This window comes from Oryx dammah, unplaced genomic scaffold (assembly GCF_014754425.2).
Source record: "Oryx dammah isolate SB20612 unplaced genomic scaffold, SCBI_Odam_1.1 HiC_scaffold_12, whole genome shotgun sequence".
NCBI classification, from domain to species: Eukaryota; Metazoa; Chordata; class Mammalia; order Artiodactyla; family Bovidae; genus Oryx; species Oryx dammah.
In genome coordinates, this window is record NW_024070196.1 from 61,201,601 (window position 1) to 61,218,174 (window position 16,574).

The window sequence follows — 16,574 nt, forward strand, 5'->3', positions numbered from 1 at the left end:
GCATTTTCAGAAAACGTATTCTCCACTTTCGCCTCCTGAGAAAATTAGTCCTGTATACAGTACCAACGAGGCTGAACTACATTTCCCATAATGCCTCAGACCCGGAAGGAAGTGAGACTCGATCCTTCCCGTGATTCCTTATAGACCGGAAGCCAGGACCTTAGTTCTCTTTCCCATCTTGCAAGGTAAGAATGGTGGTATGGCTCTTCAGGACTAGATTTCAAGATCCCAATCCTTCGCCATCCTAGCCTAGAGGGTATCAAGTCGACATCTGCAGGGGTCAGACACCCTCGGGACCTTCTGAGAGGCCTCCCGGACGCTTCATTTCTCTCTCTTGGGTTTACGGTAGGGCACGAAGAGGGTGAGGTGGAAGGTTGTAGAGGCTCCGGTTGCTCGCCACCTTCCTGGACTGGGGAAACAGGGCCCTTCCAGGGATTCGTAGCGGACTAGTGGGGCCGCAGGGACTAGAGTGGCGGCGCGCGCTCCGGAATCCCCAATCTGGGTTCCAGAATACGCAACCTAGTTTGTCTGCCACGTTGTGGATTTGAGGCTGAGGCCAAATGCTGCTTTTCCCTCTTGCCCAGTCCGCGGGCCGGAAGTCGGCTCCGGGGCTTTGCGGTTTTTTTCTCTCTGGGCTTAGTTTGGAGTTAGTGTGTGTGTGTGTCTTCGCCTCCTAAACCGAATTTGAATGAGGCAGTCTGGTAAGAACAGTCCTGAAAGCGAGCGATTTCAAGTTGCAGTCTCGCTGCTTCCTGGCTTTGGAAATTGTTTTGGCCTGTGCCTAGAATTTTTAATTTGCAAAATAGAAATAATGGAATAAGGACCTGTGACATCAAAATATGCAGCAAACACTTAACGGGCGTGAGGTGTCCGGCTCGTCGAAGAGGTTATAGTGTATTGGGGGAGACAACCTAAAAATTACACCATTACGGATGTTGTTGCAAAAGTGGGAATTAGAGGAAGGCCTGTATCTTAAGAGTGGGAAGAATGAAAAGGACGTTTTAGCTACTTGGAGGATGAGAACTTGTAGTTTGGGAGGCCTGTCAGTGTATAGCTATGGGATAACTGGTGAAATGCCTTTTTCTTTCTTTTTTTTTTTTTTTTAAATGCCTTAAAAAAAAAAAAATACACGTGTTGATAGATGGCGGGTGAAAAGGCTGAGAAGCCAGATACTAAGGAGAAAAAACCTGAAGCCAAGAAGGCTGATGCTGGCAAGAAGGCTGATGCTGGCAAGAAGGCTGATGCTGGCAAGAAGGCTAAAAAGGTGGAAAAGGTGAAGAAGGTTAAGAAGGGGAAGCCCCACTGCAGCCGAAATCCTGTCCTGGTCAGAGCAATTGGCAGATATTCCCGATCAGCCATGTACTCCAGAAAGGCCTTGTACAAGAGAAAATATTCAGCACCTAAATCCAAGGTAAGGGATGAGGGGAACTCATTGGGCATTCTCTTAAGCTTAAAATGTTTGACTGCCTCTGACTTTGTGGTGTGTTTGTCTCCTCATAGGTCGAAAAGAAAAAGAAGGTTCGTGTTCTTGCTACTGTCACAAAACCAGTTGGTGGCGATAAGAATGGTGGTACCCGAGTGGTCAAACTTCGCAAAATGGTAAGATTTGGAGATCTTAAGTTGGGAGTTGAGTTGTATCTTGTGAGGGTTTTTGTGTGTGCTCAAGGTTCTGGAAGTTTGTGTTTAGCAGAGGATTACTAATGGAGGGTAGTGAGGTTTGGGTTTATGACTTGGCTTTATTACTTCCCTGGTGTCTCAGGTTAAAGCATCTGCCTGCAGTGCGGGAGACCTAGGTTCGATCCCTGGGTCGGGAAGATCCCCTGGAGAAGGAAATGGCAACCCACTCCAGTATTCTTGCCTGGAGAATCTCATGGATGGAGGAGCCTGGTGGGCTACAGTCTACAGGGTCGCAAAGAGTCCGACAGGACTGAGCGAGTTCACTTTCATTTATTACTATTCCTCAGCAGAGTTACTTCTCTGCGCTTTTGTTTCTTACAAAGCTGGAATAAAGTTTCGCCTCTTGGGGTTGTGAAATTTACCCTGCACAGAGCCTAGAAATGCAGCCAGACCTATAGAACATTTGTCCACTAAAGCTGTGTTTCTTGGCCCCTCTTTACCATGCACAAGACCCAACATTTTCTCTGTGAAAAAGAAAGGTTTGCTCTGATTTCCATTATGGGACTATTCCCAGAGGTATTTCACTCTGCACAGTTGAATATTACTGCACAAGAGCAAAAATGGCACTTTGATTTCTTCTTATCAAAGGTTTTGTGAGCTGATTTTTCTGTTAGCCATTCATGTTTGTGGTAAAAGCAGAAGTGTTTACTAAAATGATAGAATTAGATTATTGTGAGTTGTCATAGGGTCTGTTACTTGTCTGTGGGGTCTTATTTTTATAATGAACTGGCAGTCTTGATCTAAGCTAGTATCTTTGGTTCTATACAGTTTGTTTTTCTTTGTGAATGATGTGGGAGTCATAGTGTGATGTGTGTGAACATATTTTAATGGGAAAACAAGCCTTGGTTTTTTCATAGCATACAGAATGTGTCAGGCCTTTGTTTTCTGAAATGTGGTTTACAGCAGAGTCAGAAACCTTAGAAAAGCTTGAGAATGGCTGCTGCACAACAGTGCATAAGCCATGCAATACACTAAAGTTTGGTTTGACCCCAGATTTACTTGCTGGATCTTTCCGTCTGCTTGAACACACAGCTCTCTGTTTCTACCCTGTGTTCTTGCATGAAAAGCTAATAAAGCAGCACTGACCTTTTCTACTTTTAAAATCTTAGAAGTGAAATGCAATAGTGTAAATAAAGTGTTTCAACTAACTGCAAGACTGTAGTAAAGGTTTTACCTACCCCAGAACCAGCTCTACTGACTTGATTAGCTTACTTTAATAAGTTGGACCTATGGGCTTTCTCCAGCCTAGGTATTACCCTACGGAAGATGTGCCTCGGAAACTGTTGAGTCATGGCAAAAAACCCTTCAGTAAGCATGTGAGGAAGCTGCGTGCCAGCATCACTCCTGGGACCATTCTGATCATCCTCACTGGGCGCCACAGAGGCAAGGTGAGTTCAGCTGCCCGGAGTTACTGCATCCGAATACTCTTGCACTTGGGATAGGATTGGTGTACCTGTGTTAACTGCATCTAGCAGCAGGAGGTCCCATGGGCGAGATGGGATGCTCCATAACAGAACCAACAATCCAGTCCCTAGCATGTGTCTAGTCTATAACAGATAAGTGATTACCTTTTCCTGTTTTTGGTAATACTAGTTACAAATGATTCAGGTGTCCCTGTACTCAAAAAATATGTTTGAGTTACTTCCTTAGAATGAAATTGCAGGGATAGAATTAGAGTTGAAGGATATTTATTTGTATTGTTAAAGGTGGTGGCTGCTAAGTTAAAAAAAGGCACACCGAATTACTGCTTATATCCTAGAGTCACCCCTGTTAGTAGTTTGGTATAATTCCCTCCAGAACTGTTGTATCAATACATAGGTAGAAATTTGCTTTAACAAAGTTAGTCTGTGATTTGATTAATTTAGAAGTCAGGTTTTATTTGTGGAGCCATGTAGCATTTCTTTTTAATTTACAGAGGGTCGTTTTCCTGAAGCAGCTGGGCAGTGGCTTGCTACTTGTGACTGGTAAGAAAGTCCTTGGATTTAATATTCTCTGAAATTTGCAGCTCTCCCCATCTTCAGTTTTGTTTAGAAATAACTTACATGCATCACTCTTATGAGTTGAAGGTGTACAATATGATGGTTTATTAATATATATATTATGAAATAATTACTATAGTAGACAAGTTTAAAAGTTCTTTCTTTGTGATGAAAACTCTTAGAAACTACTCTCTTGAATTGTGTTTTTAAATGCCTGAGGTATACATTTTGCTTAGGTGGGAACCTAAGTAGAGGTTTCAGTGCCGTGAGATTCTTCAGCCTATTTCATTGCCTTGTGTACAAATGCATTCTAAGGGAGCAGGTATTTAACTTTATGATAATGTGGCATATCATGAAGTAATTGCCACCTGTAATGCAGAGTGTTTGTCTGCTCATTCCAAGGAATACTGTACAAGGCCTGTGATTGGTCTGCCTTGGCCCCAGGATGGAGTTCCTAGAAGTCCTCAGTTTGAATTTTTCATGAGGCACTGGTGATTTTTTTTTTTTTTTAAGCAACCTGTATGAGTAACTCTGCTCTCTCCTGGTCTGCATAACTTTAAGATGGGAGGGGTGGTCTGGGTAACTTATGGTGTGAGGGATGGGGGAAGCCACACCTCTTGAAAAAAGCCTTGATGCTGGCAGTGGAAAGCAGTTTGGAATTTCTTCTGACCTAGAAAAAAGCTAGAACCTTTGTCAGCAGATTTTTTTTTCAAATCCAGTCAGGGCTTGACCATTTGCTCCTCCCTTCCCTCACTATATTGATCCTCCCCCACCCCCAGGGCCTCTATGCCTCAATCGAGTTCCTCTGCGTAGAACACACCAGAAATTTGTCATTGCCACCTCCACCAAAATCGATATCAGTGGTGTGAAAATTCCAGAATATCTCACTGACACTTACTTCAAGAAGAAGAAGCTGCGTAAACCCAGACACCAGGAGGGTGAGATCTTCGACACAGAGAGAGAGGTAAGCTGCTATTTCTGTCTTTGCCTTTGGAATCTCTGGCTCCTCTAGTTGGGAATGAAAATAAATAAGGTTAAGAAATGTTAAAAAGAAAGGCTGTAAATAATGAGTGAGGAATAGCTGGGAAATAATATTAAATAATAAATGGTAATGTGTTGGATTCCTAGTTGGCAACTAGTTCAACTCAGAAGCCTGAGGTTTTGGTGAAACTCTGAACTACTGTTTTCCTGGGAATTATCGATCATTTATCCTTTTATATTAAAGTAGGCAAAAGGTTAAAACTTGCTGTTATATATTAAAATAGGTTATGTTTCACAGCTCTCCAAAGAGGATTATCAGAATTGCCTTCTGAATATCCCCAGGACTGAGTACTTGTGAAAGAGGATTTCTTATGAGGAGTTTGGTTCTTGGGCCGAGTTTTTTTTTTAATGATTTTTCTTTTTCTTTAGAAATACGAGGTCACAGAGCAGCGCAAGGTTGATCAGAAAGCTGTGGACTCGCAAATTCTGCGAAGAATCAAAGCTGTCCCTCAGCTCCAGGGCTACCTCCGCTCTGTGTTTGCTCTTACAAATGGAATTTATCCTCACAAAGTAGTATTCTGAACTTCTTGCAAAGAACCTAATTAAATAACTTGTCATTTCCTTTGTGTCTTTTTTTTTTTTTTTTAGTTTTTTGATTTGCCTCTAGGTGTGGTATGACTTATAGCCAACTTAATGGGACATTAGCCTCTATTAAAAGGAGTGGGATTGGGGGCTGTAAACAGCAGAGGAGTCTCCTCTTTGGATAAGCATTCTTAGCTTCCTTAGTGTCTTTTCAGCTTTTTCCGCAGGCACATACCAATACAAAATAGTGGGATTTCCCCAGTCATCACTAAATGAGTCTGTACTAACTACATGGATAAGAACTGGGCTTTTCAGCTTGCAGACTTTCCCTTCTTTCCAGTTTCTTGTATGCTTAGTTTCTTAAAGCATATATAACAAATTAGTGTAATTAGATACCCTTCTCCCTCGTGTGCAGTACATGCCATTACACAGGTAAGTGTGTTTTGATTGTTCATACGAAGTGCTCATCTTTACTGCTGCATAGTGTAACCATGGTGTTCTGTGGGTATTTGGGTTTCTAGCGTTTTAATTAAATAGGTTTTCACTGCTATCTATGAGTGGAGTATTCCTCTGAAACCTTTTGTAAGCTAAAATGGCATAAAGTGAAATTACCTTATGACATATTTTGCTAACAGGTATAAAATGATGTAAAACACAGGCGCTCACAGTTCACAGCAATGGTTCTTTACCTGAAATGCTAAATGCAGTTCCCAGGAAAGGAGCTTGGCAATGCCATTCCCACAGCCTAGACTCGCCTCTGTAATGGCTCTGCAAGACAGCTGTTTTTCCCCACTTTTTCTTTTTTTGGTTAAAGTAGACTCAGCAGTGGGTGCCTGAGAGTTACAATCTGAAATATGCATACAGATGAGCAAGTACCAGGAAAAGTTTGCTTAGTCAAAGAACTTATTAAGCCATTGTGGTTACGCTTATTTGTGTCTGACTCAGTTGTGTCCGTCTGTGTCTCACCCATGGACTGTTGGCTGCCAAGCTTCTCTGTCCATGGGATTTTCTAGGCAAGAACACTGGAGTGGTTGCCAATTCCTGATCCAGGGATCGAACCCGTGTCTCCCACATTGCCAGCAGATCCGCTGAGCCACCTGGGAAGCCATAGGCGGTTCTGGTAAATGGTGCCAAAGTACACTACCCTCCATGAACGTTGTACCAACTTGCGAGTGCCCATTACCTTACAGACTCACTAAATGAAGTAGTTAGACTTCAGTTTAGCAATAGGTGAAAAATGACAAGATTTTCTTTTCTTTTTTTTTTTTTTTGATAACAGGGTGGTAGTGGTGGTTTGTTTTGCTGCACCGGGTCTAGTTCCTGAACCAGGGACTGACCCTGGGTCCCCTGCCTTGGGAACGAGAAGTCTTAGCGACTGCACTACCAGGAAAATCCGTTCATCTATTAAGATTTATGAAATATGTTTTAATACTTTGTGTTGATTTGTTTGAACATTCATGTGCTGTTTATGAAAGAAAGTGAAAGTGAAGTCGCTCAGTCATGTGAAGTCTGACTCTTTGCGACCCCATGGACTATAGCTTACCAGGCTCCTCTGTCTGTGGGATTTGCCAGGCAGTAGTACTGGAGTGGAATGCCATTTCCTTCTCCAGGGGATCTTCCCGACCCAGGGATTGAACCCAGGTCTCCCACATTGTAGATAGATGCTTTACCGTCTGAGCCACCAAGGAAGTCCATGAAAGTTTATGAAAGAGATGGGTAGAATATTCAAGAGATCAACATAGAATCTTGAAATAATCATAAACATGCAAAAGTCATGTGGAGAAAATGTTATTTTATTTATATAAAATGTGATTATAAAAATCGCCGCAAGAAATTTTTACGTACATTAAAGACAGTTTTTTCGTTTTTGGTCTCCAGAGCTCTTTATGGTCTTAAATTATTAGTGATAAGAGTTTTTTGTTCATGTGAGTTATGTCTGTTGATAGTATACCATATTAAGACCAAATAATTATTAAAATATTTGTATTTAAATGACCAACCATTCCATGTTAATGCAATATTTTTGTGAAAAATAATTTCCAAAACAAAATGGCATTGTTTCATGGTTTTGCAAAATTTCTTAACTTCTGGGTTTATGGAAGACAGCTGGCTTCTCATGTGTGCTTCTACATTCAGTCTGTTGCTGTGTCAAATATGTCCTGCACCCTCTGGACACTTCATTTTACTCTCGCCAGAGAATGAATGTGAAGACAGCGTCTCAGTAGCAACATGGCAAATGGCTTTCACTTTACAGATTCATTTTAAAATATCAGGGACACCAAGGATTCCCAAATCATAGTTAGTACCACTCTACTAGCTCCTTTGCAAGGTTCCAGATTCTTTGATATTTCAGGGTTTTTTTTTAATATATTTTTTGTCATGCTGCACAGCATGTGGGATTTTGGTTCCTTGACAGGGAATCGAACCCGCCCCTTACAGTGGAAGCTCGGAGTCTTAACCACTGGACCAGCAGCAAAGTCCCCAGTATTTCTGTCTCAGATGTCCTTCCTTTCCATCCATCTGCTTCCTGTAGCTCTGGTGCATCTGTGCAATGCTTAGGGCAGGACTGCTTGTAGAGAACAAGGCTGGGAACCCTGTTTCTGAGATCCTTCTTCCTTAGCATCCAAACACCTCTTGTTTAGTTTTCCTGTTGCTGCTGTAATAAGTTACCACAAAGTCTGTGACTTAAGTACATTCTCTTAGAGTTCTGGAGGTCAGAAGTCCAAAACCAGTTTCAATGGGTTAATGTCAAGCCTACGGTAGTGAGTGTCCATCCATCTCCCATGACTTGGGATCGCTTCCTCCCAGGTGCTCCAGCCCAGGTTCTTGTGTCATATCACCTTTCTCTGACCCTCGATCTCTAAAAGACCAGTGTGATTATATCCTAACTGGAAAATCCAGGGTATCTCCTTGTGAAGATAGTTTCTCCACTCCCAATACTTCTGACACCAAAATGTGTGGATTTTCTCACACCAAGCAATTCTCCAGTTCTCCGAAGATAGCAGCTGAATGTCCTACAGTCCCATTCTGACACTTAACTACTTGGAATTAGCATGGACCCAAAGATTAAGGCTCAGTCCTACAAGACTGCCCCTCACGTCAGATACCAATCACAAGTACTGGGTCCCTGGGTCAGACCCACACTTCTGTTTGAGCTACAAATAGAGGATTCTTACAAATCCATCCTCAACTTTGATAGTTTGCTATAACGGCTCTCAGAACTCAGAGGAACAGTTCACTTCCATTCAATCAAGAAGCTCATCAAATCTTATTCAAGAGTTTTATATAGAACTTGATCACTAGCAGTACCACCACTTTCCTGCCTTTCCTTAAGTCTGGATTGGGCTGAAAGTTCCAGCCTTCTAATCCCTTGGTCTTTCTGGTGACCATCCCTATCCTGAGGCTAGGGTCTGACCCTAAGTCAACTCATTAACTTGGGTGTGGTCAAAAAGGGGCTTCCCTGGTAGCTCAGACTAAAGAATCTACCTGCAACGTGGGAGACCTGGGGTCAATCCCTGGGTTGGGGAGATCCCCTGGAGAAGGAAATGGCTACCCACTCCAGTATTCTGGCCAGGAAAATTCCATGGATAGAGGAGGCTGGCAGGCCCTAATCCATGGTGTCACAAGAGTGATCAAAAAGAGCTCCTTACAAATAACAAAAAGATACTCCCATCTCTCAGGAAATTGCATGGGCTTTAGGAGCTCTGTGCCAAGGACCCAGGACAAAGACCAAATATATTTTTTGTGTTATACTGCCTTCCCCATCTTGAGGTCTTTCTTAAAAAACATTTATTTATTTGGTTGCATCATGTCTTAGTTGCAGCACATGGGATCTTTCCGGTGTAGGCTTCTGCTTGTGGCTCGTGGGCTTAGTTACCCCCGAGGCATGTGGGATCTTAGTTCCCCCCACCAGGGATCTAACCCGCATACCCTACATGGGAAGGTGGATTCTTAACCACTGGGCCACCAGAGATGTCCCTCAAGATCTTTATCACATCTGGGTCTTCCCCAGCAGTCCAGTGGTTAGGACTCTGCTTCCACTGCAGGGATGGCAGGTTTGATCCCTGGTCAGGGAACCAAGATCCTGCAATCAAAACATTTAATCACATCTGCCAAGTACTCTGTGCCATATAAAGTAATACGCATGAGGTTGAAGGATTAAGACAGGACACTTTTTGGGACCATTATGTAGCCTGCATCAAGCACCAAGCTCTGGTTACGTGGGTTTGGGGAGGATTCCTACTCTAGTCCAGAGCCTGATTACCACCTTTAGTGGCCCGAAGTGTTGAACACACCTCAGTGCTATGCTCCATGTATGTAATTCAAAATAAAAACAGTATCAAAGTAAGGAAAGGCAACCGTGTTCTGAATTTCCCATAGATTGTACAAATATAAAATTGGAATTTCTTGGGCAAAGAAGGTATGGACTACTTCACTCAAAAACTATTCATTGACTACAGGTCAATTGAAAATGGTATAGAGGTTCAAGTTGTAGCTTTGGAGATCCAATGGACTTGGATTTGAATCCTAACTTTGCTGCTATTCATTTACCTTTCAGGTAATCAGTGTGATCCTAATGACAAAAGCTATTGTCCTGACTCTGTGCCAGGCAGTTAAAGTGTATGCTTTTTTTTTTAGTATTGTATTTTCAATTATTTATCTTATTTTTTTGGTTGCGCTGGGTCTTTGTTGCTACTCGCAGGCTTTCTCCAGTTGTGGTGTGGTGACTTCTCTTGTTGTGGAACACGGGCTCTAGGGTGCTCAGTTTCCAGTAGCTGCAGCTGTGTAGCTGTGGCATGTGGGAATCTTCCCAGAACCAGGAATCGAACCCTTGTCCCCTGCATTGGCAGGCGAGTTCTTATCCACTGTACCACCAGGGAAGTACTAGAATTATTTTATTGTGGTAAATTATATATAACAAAATATACCATTTTAAACACTTTAAATATACAGTTCAGTGGCACTAAGAATTTAATATATTTAATATCCTGGGCTCCCCTGGTGGCTCAGACAGTAAAGAATCCACCTGCAATGCAGGAGATCTGAGTCTGATCCCTGGGTTGGGAAGATCCTCTGGAGGAGGGCATGGCAACCCACTCCAGTATTCTTGCCTGGAGAATCCCCATGGACAGAGGAGCCTGCTGGGCTACAGTCCACGAGGTCGCAGAGTCAGACACGACTGAGTGACTAAGCATAGTACAACACAGCACATTTAATATATATTTGTATATGTATTAATCTATAGGTATTTGATTAAATATATAAATATTTAACATATTTTTAAAATGTATTTAAGGTATACAGTCTTAACAAGGGCATCTAAATTTTTACTTATTTAATTGCAGTTAAAATAGGTGGGCTTCCCAGGTGGCGCTAGTGGTAAAGGACCTGCCTGCCAATGCAGGATTTGAAAGAGACTCAGGTTCAATCCCTGGGTCAGGAAGATCCCCTGAAGGAGGAAATGGCAACCTACTCCAATATTCCTGCCTGGAGAGTCCCATGGACAGGGGAGCCTGGTGGGTCACAAAGAGTTGGACACGACTGACACGGCTTAGCACAAAATAGGTACTACTGAGAAACTGCTGTGCAAAGAGATTGAGAAACAGGAGGACTTGTCATGTTTGGGGGAGCCAAGGAATTTCTCTTTGAGGCAGCTGAGACCTGAAGGATGAATAGGAGTTTGTCAAGTGAAACAGATGGGAAGTACAGTCTAGGCCAGGGACTACCATGTGCAAAGACCTGAGCAGGAACAATTGTACAAGGGCTAAAGAACCCGGAAGAAGCCTGGGTAACTCTTAGATCAAGATTGGCTCTGGCCTAAAGAGAGTAAATCCTAAGAGTTCTCTTCACAAGGAAAAAACTTTTTTCTTTTGTTTGTATATGGGATGAATGGATGTTTGATAAACTCGTTGTGATAATCACTTCATGATGTAAGTCAAATCATTATACTGTACACCTTAAACTTACACAACTGTGTGCTATGCTTAGTTGCTCAGTTGTGTTCGACTTTGTGGCCCCATGAACTGTAGCCCACCAGGCTCCTCCATCCATGGGATTTTCCAGGCAAGAATATTGGAATGGGTTGCCATGCCCTCCTCCAGGGGATCTTCCCAACACAAGCATCCAATTCAGGTCTCCTGTATTGCAGGCAGATTCTTTACCATCTGAGCCAGCAAAAAAGCCCAAACTTATGTCAATTATATCTCAAAAAAAAAAAAAATATACACACACACACACACACACAAAACCTGAGCAAAAACACCCTGGACAAAAAAAAAAAAAACAAACCTTTAGGGGAACCTTCCTCATTTCTCAGATCAGGTCCCTGGCCTTCTCATCCCCTTTGGAATCACTTGTTTCCAGTCATTTTCCCATTCTAAGCTGGAGCGAGGAAAGATGCTTTTCTCCTAGAAGGGAGGAGTGTCAAACCTAACACCTTGCCGGCACTCGGAATACTGAATGAATGAAAAGATAACAGTGTTTGCTTTTTTCCTTGTGCAGACTCTAGGATTGTGCCTTTTGCCCGCTTTTCCTTTGTGGGGACTAGCTTTTTAAAATTGGAGGATCATTGTTTTACAATGTTGTGTTGGTTTCTGCTGTATAACAACATGAATCAGCTATATGTGTACACATATCCCCTCCCTATTGAATAAGGGCTCCAGTATCCACAAGGGGGCAAGAGAGGACGTGGCATCTTTTGGAACTCCAAGGTGCCGGATTCCTCCAATGACAACTGCACTTCTTGATGCTTTTCATCAACGTGGAGGCTCTTCCCTTGGTAACCTTAATTAAGGGAGTTCTCAGGAGAATTTCTCCCTCTAATTTTCAAATATCTTTTCTTTCAAATTCTTTTCTCTGATGCCTCATAGACCCTCCTGTGAGCTGAAGGAATTTTCCTTAAAATAAATAACAAAAAAAAAAAAGAGAAAACACGGCCAACCATATCATTTGGAAAAAAGATTTTGAGTAGGTGTGCGTGTTTCCTCTTTGAGACGGTGATTAGTGAGATGGAAATAATCAATCTCCCCCACAGATTCTGTCAATGTGTGTGCATATACTTATGTAGCAGATGTAGGCATGTGTTTTTCCCTTGGTGTTTTGAAAGGCCTTAAAAATTAACATGGCTGCTTTGTTTAAAGCTATTTCAAGCTCTATTAAGGCTTATCAAGGACCACTTATCTCCACCCTACAGTTGTATTTTTGTGGGCCCGGTAAGGATTACAGACTCAATTTTAGACAGTCAGCTGGTGCAGAAAAGCTAGCAGAAGGGAGAGCTATTGAAAAATCCCAGAGGGGCCCCAGCTTAAGGCAAGGCCATTGAACACCACGTCAGCAGCTGGGGCAGCGGGGAGACAGTCTCTACCAACAAGCTCACTCTCTCTTGGGGAGATGCCTCCCAGGGGAAACTGAAGTCCAATCTACTCATGGCTTTTCTTCCTTCTTGTTCAGGCTTCTTTGCTTCCAACAGAGGGTTGTCCAGACAACACCTTCTCCTGCTCCTTTTCCTATCCCAAGCACCCATTCTCAAACAGAAGAGTGGAGAGGACAATTCCAAAGAAAATAAGTCATAAATCATAAACCTTTCCTTTCTATATGATTCCATGAATGGCTGTTTCCTGTATGCATGGTGTGTGTGTGTGTATGTGTATGTGTGTGTGTGATCTTAACTAAATTTGGAATCTCTGTATCCAGGCTTCTAGCATAAAATTCTTTTGAGCAGGGACTTTTTTCATCTTGCTGATGTATTCTAAGAGATTTCCAGTAAATGGTCTCTTTTTCCATAGGGCTTCTATAAATATTAATTCATCAGCTGCCTCCTCATGGTACAGTGGTAGCCATGCAGTCCAGTGACTAATTAATTACTGTTGCTAAAATATTAAATAACTGTTCATTATGCAGTCTAAAGACTTTCAGCTGTGGATATGTGCTGTTTTAATTCATTGAAGTGAAGGGCAATATGGACTGTCCCCAACCTAGGACGGTTCGACTTACAGATTTTTCAACTTTACAGTGGTGGAAAATAAATATAGTTCATTTTGCTCAACTGTAGACTAATGTAAGTGTTCTGAGCACCTTCAAGGTAGTGTAAGCTAAGCTATGAAGTTCAGTGAGGTCAAGAAAGATCTGTAATTCCTGGGCATCTTGACTCCTTATCTTGAAATATAAACAATATGAGGAGGAGAATTATTTTGAGCCATACAAGGCTATTTAGATTCCAAAACCTGAGCGTTCAAAAATTGTGATGCCAGACACAATTGAAATGTTCTTTGACAGAGGAATGGATAAAGAAGATGTGGTACATATATACAATGGAATATTACTCAGCCATTAAAAAGAATGAAATAATGCCATTTGCAGGAACATGGATAGACCTAGAGATTGTCATACTGAATGAAGTAGGTCAGACAGAGAAGATGAAATACTATATGACATCCCTTATATGTGGAATCTAAAAAGAAATGATACAAATGAAATTACTACAAAACAGAAAGAGACTCACAGACTTAGAGAATGAACTTATGGTTGCCGGGTTGAAGGGATGGTTGGGGAGTTTGGAATGAACATGTACACATTGCTGTATTTAAAATGGATAACCAACAAGAACCTACTGCAGAGCACTAGGAACTCTGCTCAATGTTATGTGGCAGCCTGGATGGGAGGGGAGTTTGGTATATGTATACATGAGTCCCTTTGCTGTTCACCTGAAACTATCACAACATTCTTAATTGGCTATACACCAATACAAAAAAGGAAGTTTTTAAAAAAGAAAGCTGGTATTATAGATTCAAACAAACGTAGGTTCGCATCTGAGATTTGATGTTTGCTGTCTGTGAGATATTGATTAAAGCATCCAACTGAGCCTTGGTTTCCTAGCTGAAAACAGGGGTAATAATATCTCCATTCTGTATACCTCCCAGGATTTGACACTTGCTAGAAGCTTAACAGATGCATAGGGGATAAATATCACGAAAATGAAATTAACAATTGTTGTAAGGCACATGAGATTGTTACAGTGCAGTGTATATGAATTGCTTGTTTGGGAGGGAGGCAGAAGAGGATGGAGCCAGTTAGGGATTCAAATCTCAATTCTGCCAATTTCTAGGTGGGTGCAAGTCACTTAATTCTGAGCTTCAGTTCCTTGTAAAATGCAAATATTAATGAATACTCAGAAGGATAGTATGATAGATATATGAGTGGAGGTACCTCCATTCCTAGAGTTTCAATAGATTTTTTTTTTGCTTTTATTAAAAGTAATGCAAGCTTGAGAAAGAAAATTTGGAAAACATTGCAAAGCATAACCACTCATCTCCCAGTCAGTGCACTATTGTCAATGTAGCGCATCTCCTGTAAATGCACTGCTGAAATTTACCAAAATATTATCAGACATGATACTTTCCCTGTCTTCTACATCTACAGTCATGCAGGCATGTAATTTAAAAAATGCAGTCTTACAACAAACACAATTAAATTTCAAAATTTCTTTACTATTTTCGCCTGATTTTTTTCCATTTACCAATACTTCAACATTCACTTGTATTAATATTCTTCATAAACATTATTCTGAATGGCATCATAATATTCCATGTTTCAGATATACCCTTATAATAGTTAACCAGTCCCACATTGTTGGGTATTTAATCTGACTATAATTTTTCCTCTTATAAACAATACTGAGCTGCACATCCCTGTGTGTTCATCCTGGACTGTGAGTCTGATAATTTCCTTCAGACAACTTTCTCAAAGCTGAATTGCTGGATCAAAAAGTATGCTCTTTAATGCTCTCATTCATTCTTTCTTTATGAAAACTTTTATTTTTTAGAGCAGTTTTAGGTTCACCCCCAAAAAAAACTGAGGATGCAGGAATTTCAGACATACTCCCTGCTCCCATGTGTGCATAATCTCTCCCATTTTCACATGCCCCACCATGTGGCACATCTGTCACAACTGATGAACCAAACTGGCACCTCATAATGCCTAAAGTCCATATTTTACACTGTGGCTCCCTCTTGGTGTAGTATGTTCTATGATTTTGAAAAAAATGTATAATTTCATGTATACATCATTACTGTATTACACAGAGTACTATTCACTGCCCTAAAAATTTCTGTGCTCTGCCTTTCTGCATCCCTTCCTTTCTGCATCCACTAGCTACCAATGATCTTTTTTTATCATCTCCATAATTTAGTCTTTTCCAAAATATGATATAGTTGGAATCATACAGGGTATTGTCTTCTCGTGGTTTGATAGTTATTTCTTCTTTGTGCTGAATAATATTCCATTGTCCAGATGTACCACGGTTTATCTATCCATTCACTTCCTGAAGGGCATCTTGGTTTTGGCAATTATGAATAAAGCTGCTATAAACTTCCCTATGCAGGTTTTTAAATTTTAAATTTATTTTAATTGGAGGATAATTGCTTTACAGTCTTATATTGGTTTCTGCCATACACCAACATGAATCAGCGATGATTTACCCTCCCTCTTGAGTCTCCCTTCTACATCCCACCCTTCTAGACTGTCACAGAGCAGCTGATTTGGGCTCCTTGCCTCATACAGCAAGTTTTCACTGGCTATCTAATTTTACTTATGGTAATATATATGTTTCAGTGCTACTTTCTCAGTTTGTCCCATCCTCTCCTCCCACCACTGTGTCCACAGGTTGTTCTCTATGTCTGTGTTGCCACTGCTGCCCTTCAAATAGGTTCATCGGTACCATTTTTCTAGATTTCATATATATGGTTAACACACAATCCTTGTTTTTCTGACTTACTTCACTGTGTGTAACAGGCTCTAGGTTCATCCTCCTCATTAGAACTGACTCAAATGCATTCCTTTTTATGGGCTGTATAATAGTCCCTTGCATTTATGTACCACAACTTCTTTATCCATTCATGTATGGATGGACATCTAGGCCTGTGCAGGTATTTTGGTGGACATATGCATTCAAGTCCTTTGATACCAAAGAGTGCTTTTTTTTTTTTGGAAGTATAAAAGCAATACAGAGGTAATCTTACTTCAGCCATTCCAGGCTAGTCCTGCTCTGTGTGGCAATTCATATTAACAATTTAGTACATAGTCACCCACACATTTTTCTCTAAATACATAGTTCTTTCCTTTCTTCTTTTAATAAAAGTGGGATGGCTGGCGTATTTTTAAGGTGTATGTCAATCAGTGTTGAATAGTGATAGAATATAAGAATAATTTTAACTCCCTCTTGGAGCATTTATTAAGGGCCAGACACCAGACATTGTGACTAGTGCTTTATTTTCACCAGATTTTGAGTGCTTATTGGGTACAAGAATTTGTGGTGAATATGTAGCACCTACTGTGCGTTTCGACCAAGTGCTTATGAAC

At 41.2% G+C, this 16,574-nt stretch overlaps 1 protein-coding gene across 7 annotated transcripts; it reads left to right on the plus strand.

Annotated features, from left to right (window-relative positions):
• The first annotated feature begins 123 nt into the window (after positions 1–123).
• RPL6 (ribosomal protein L6) lies at positions 124–5,259 on the plus strand. 7 transcript variants are annotated; one of them, XM_040250846.1, is made up of 8 exons: positions 167–185; positions 1,142–1,201; positions 1,238–1,411; positions 1,501–1,599; positions 2,922–3,065; positions 3,593–3,641; positions 4,436–4,620; positions 5,067–5,259. In XM_040250846.1, exons 2-8 carry the CDS (start codon positions 1,142–1,144, stop codon positions 5,217–5,219), a joined length of 864 nt encoding a protein of 287 aa, XP_040106780.1. In that variant the 5' UTR covers positions 167–185; the 3' UTR covers positions 5,220–5,259. The 7 variants fall into 7 exon arrangements, with proteins under 7 accessions (XP_040106774.1, XP_040106776.1, XP_040106780.1 ...); XM_040250845.1 differs by having other exon boundaries at positions 178–345; XM_040250844.1 differs by lacking the exon at positions 167–185 and adding an exon at positions 460–1,080 and having other exon boundaries at positions 1,115–1,201.
• Positions 5,260–16,574: the final 11,315 nt, after the last annotated feature.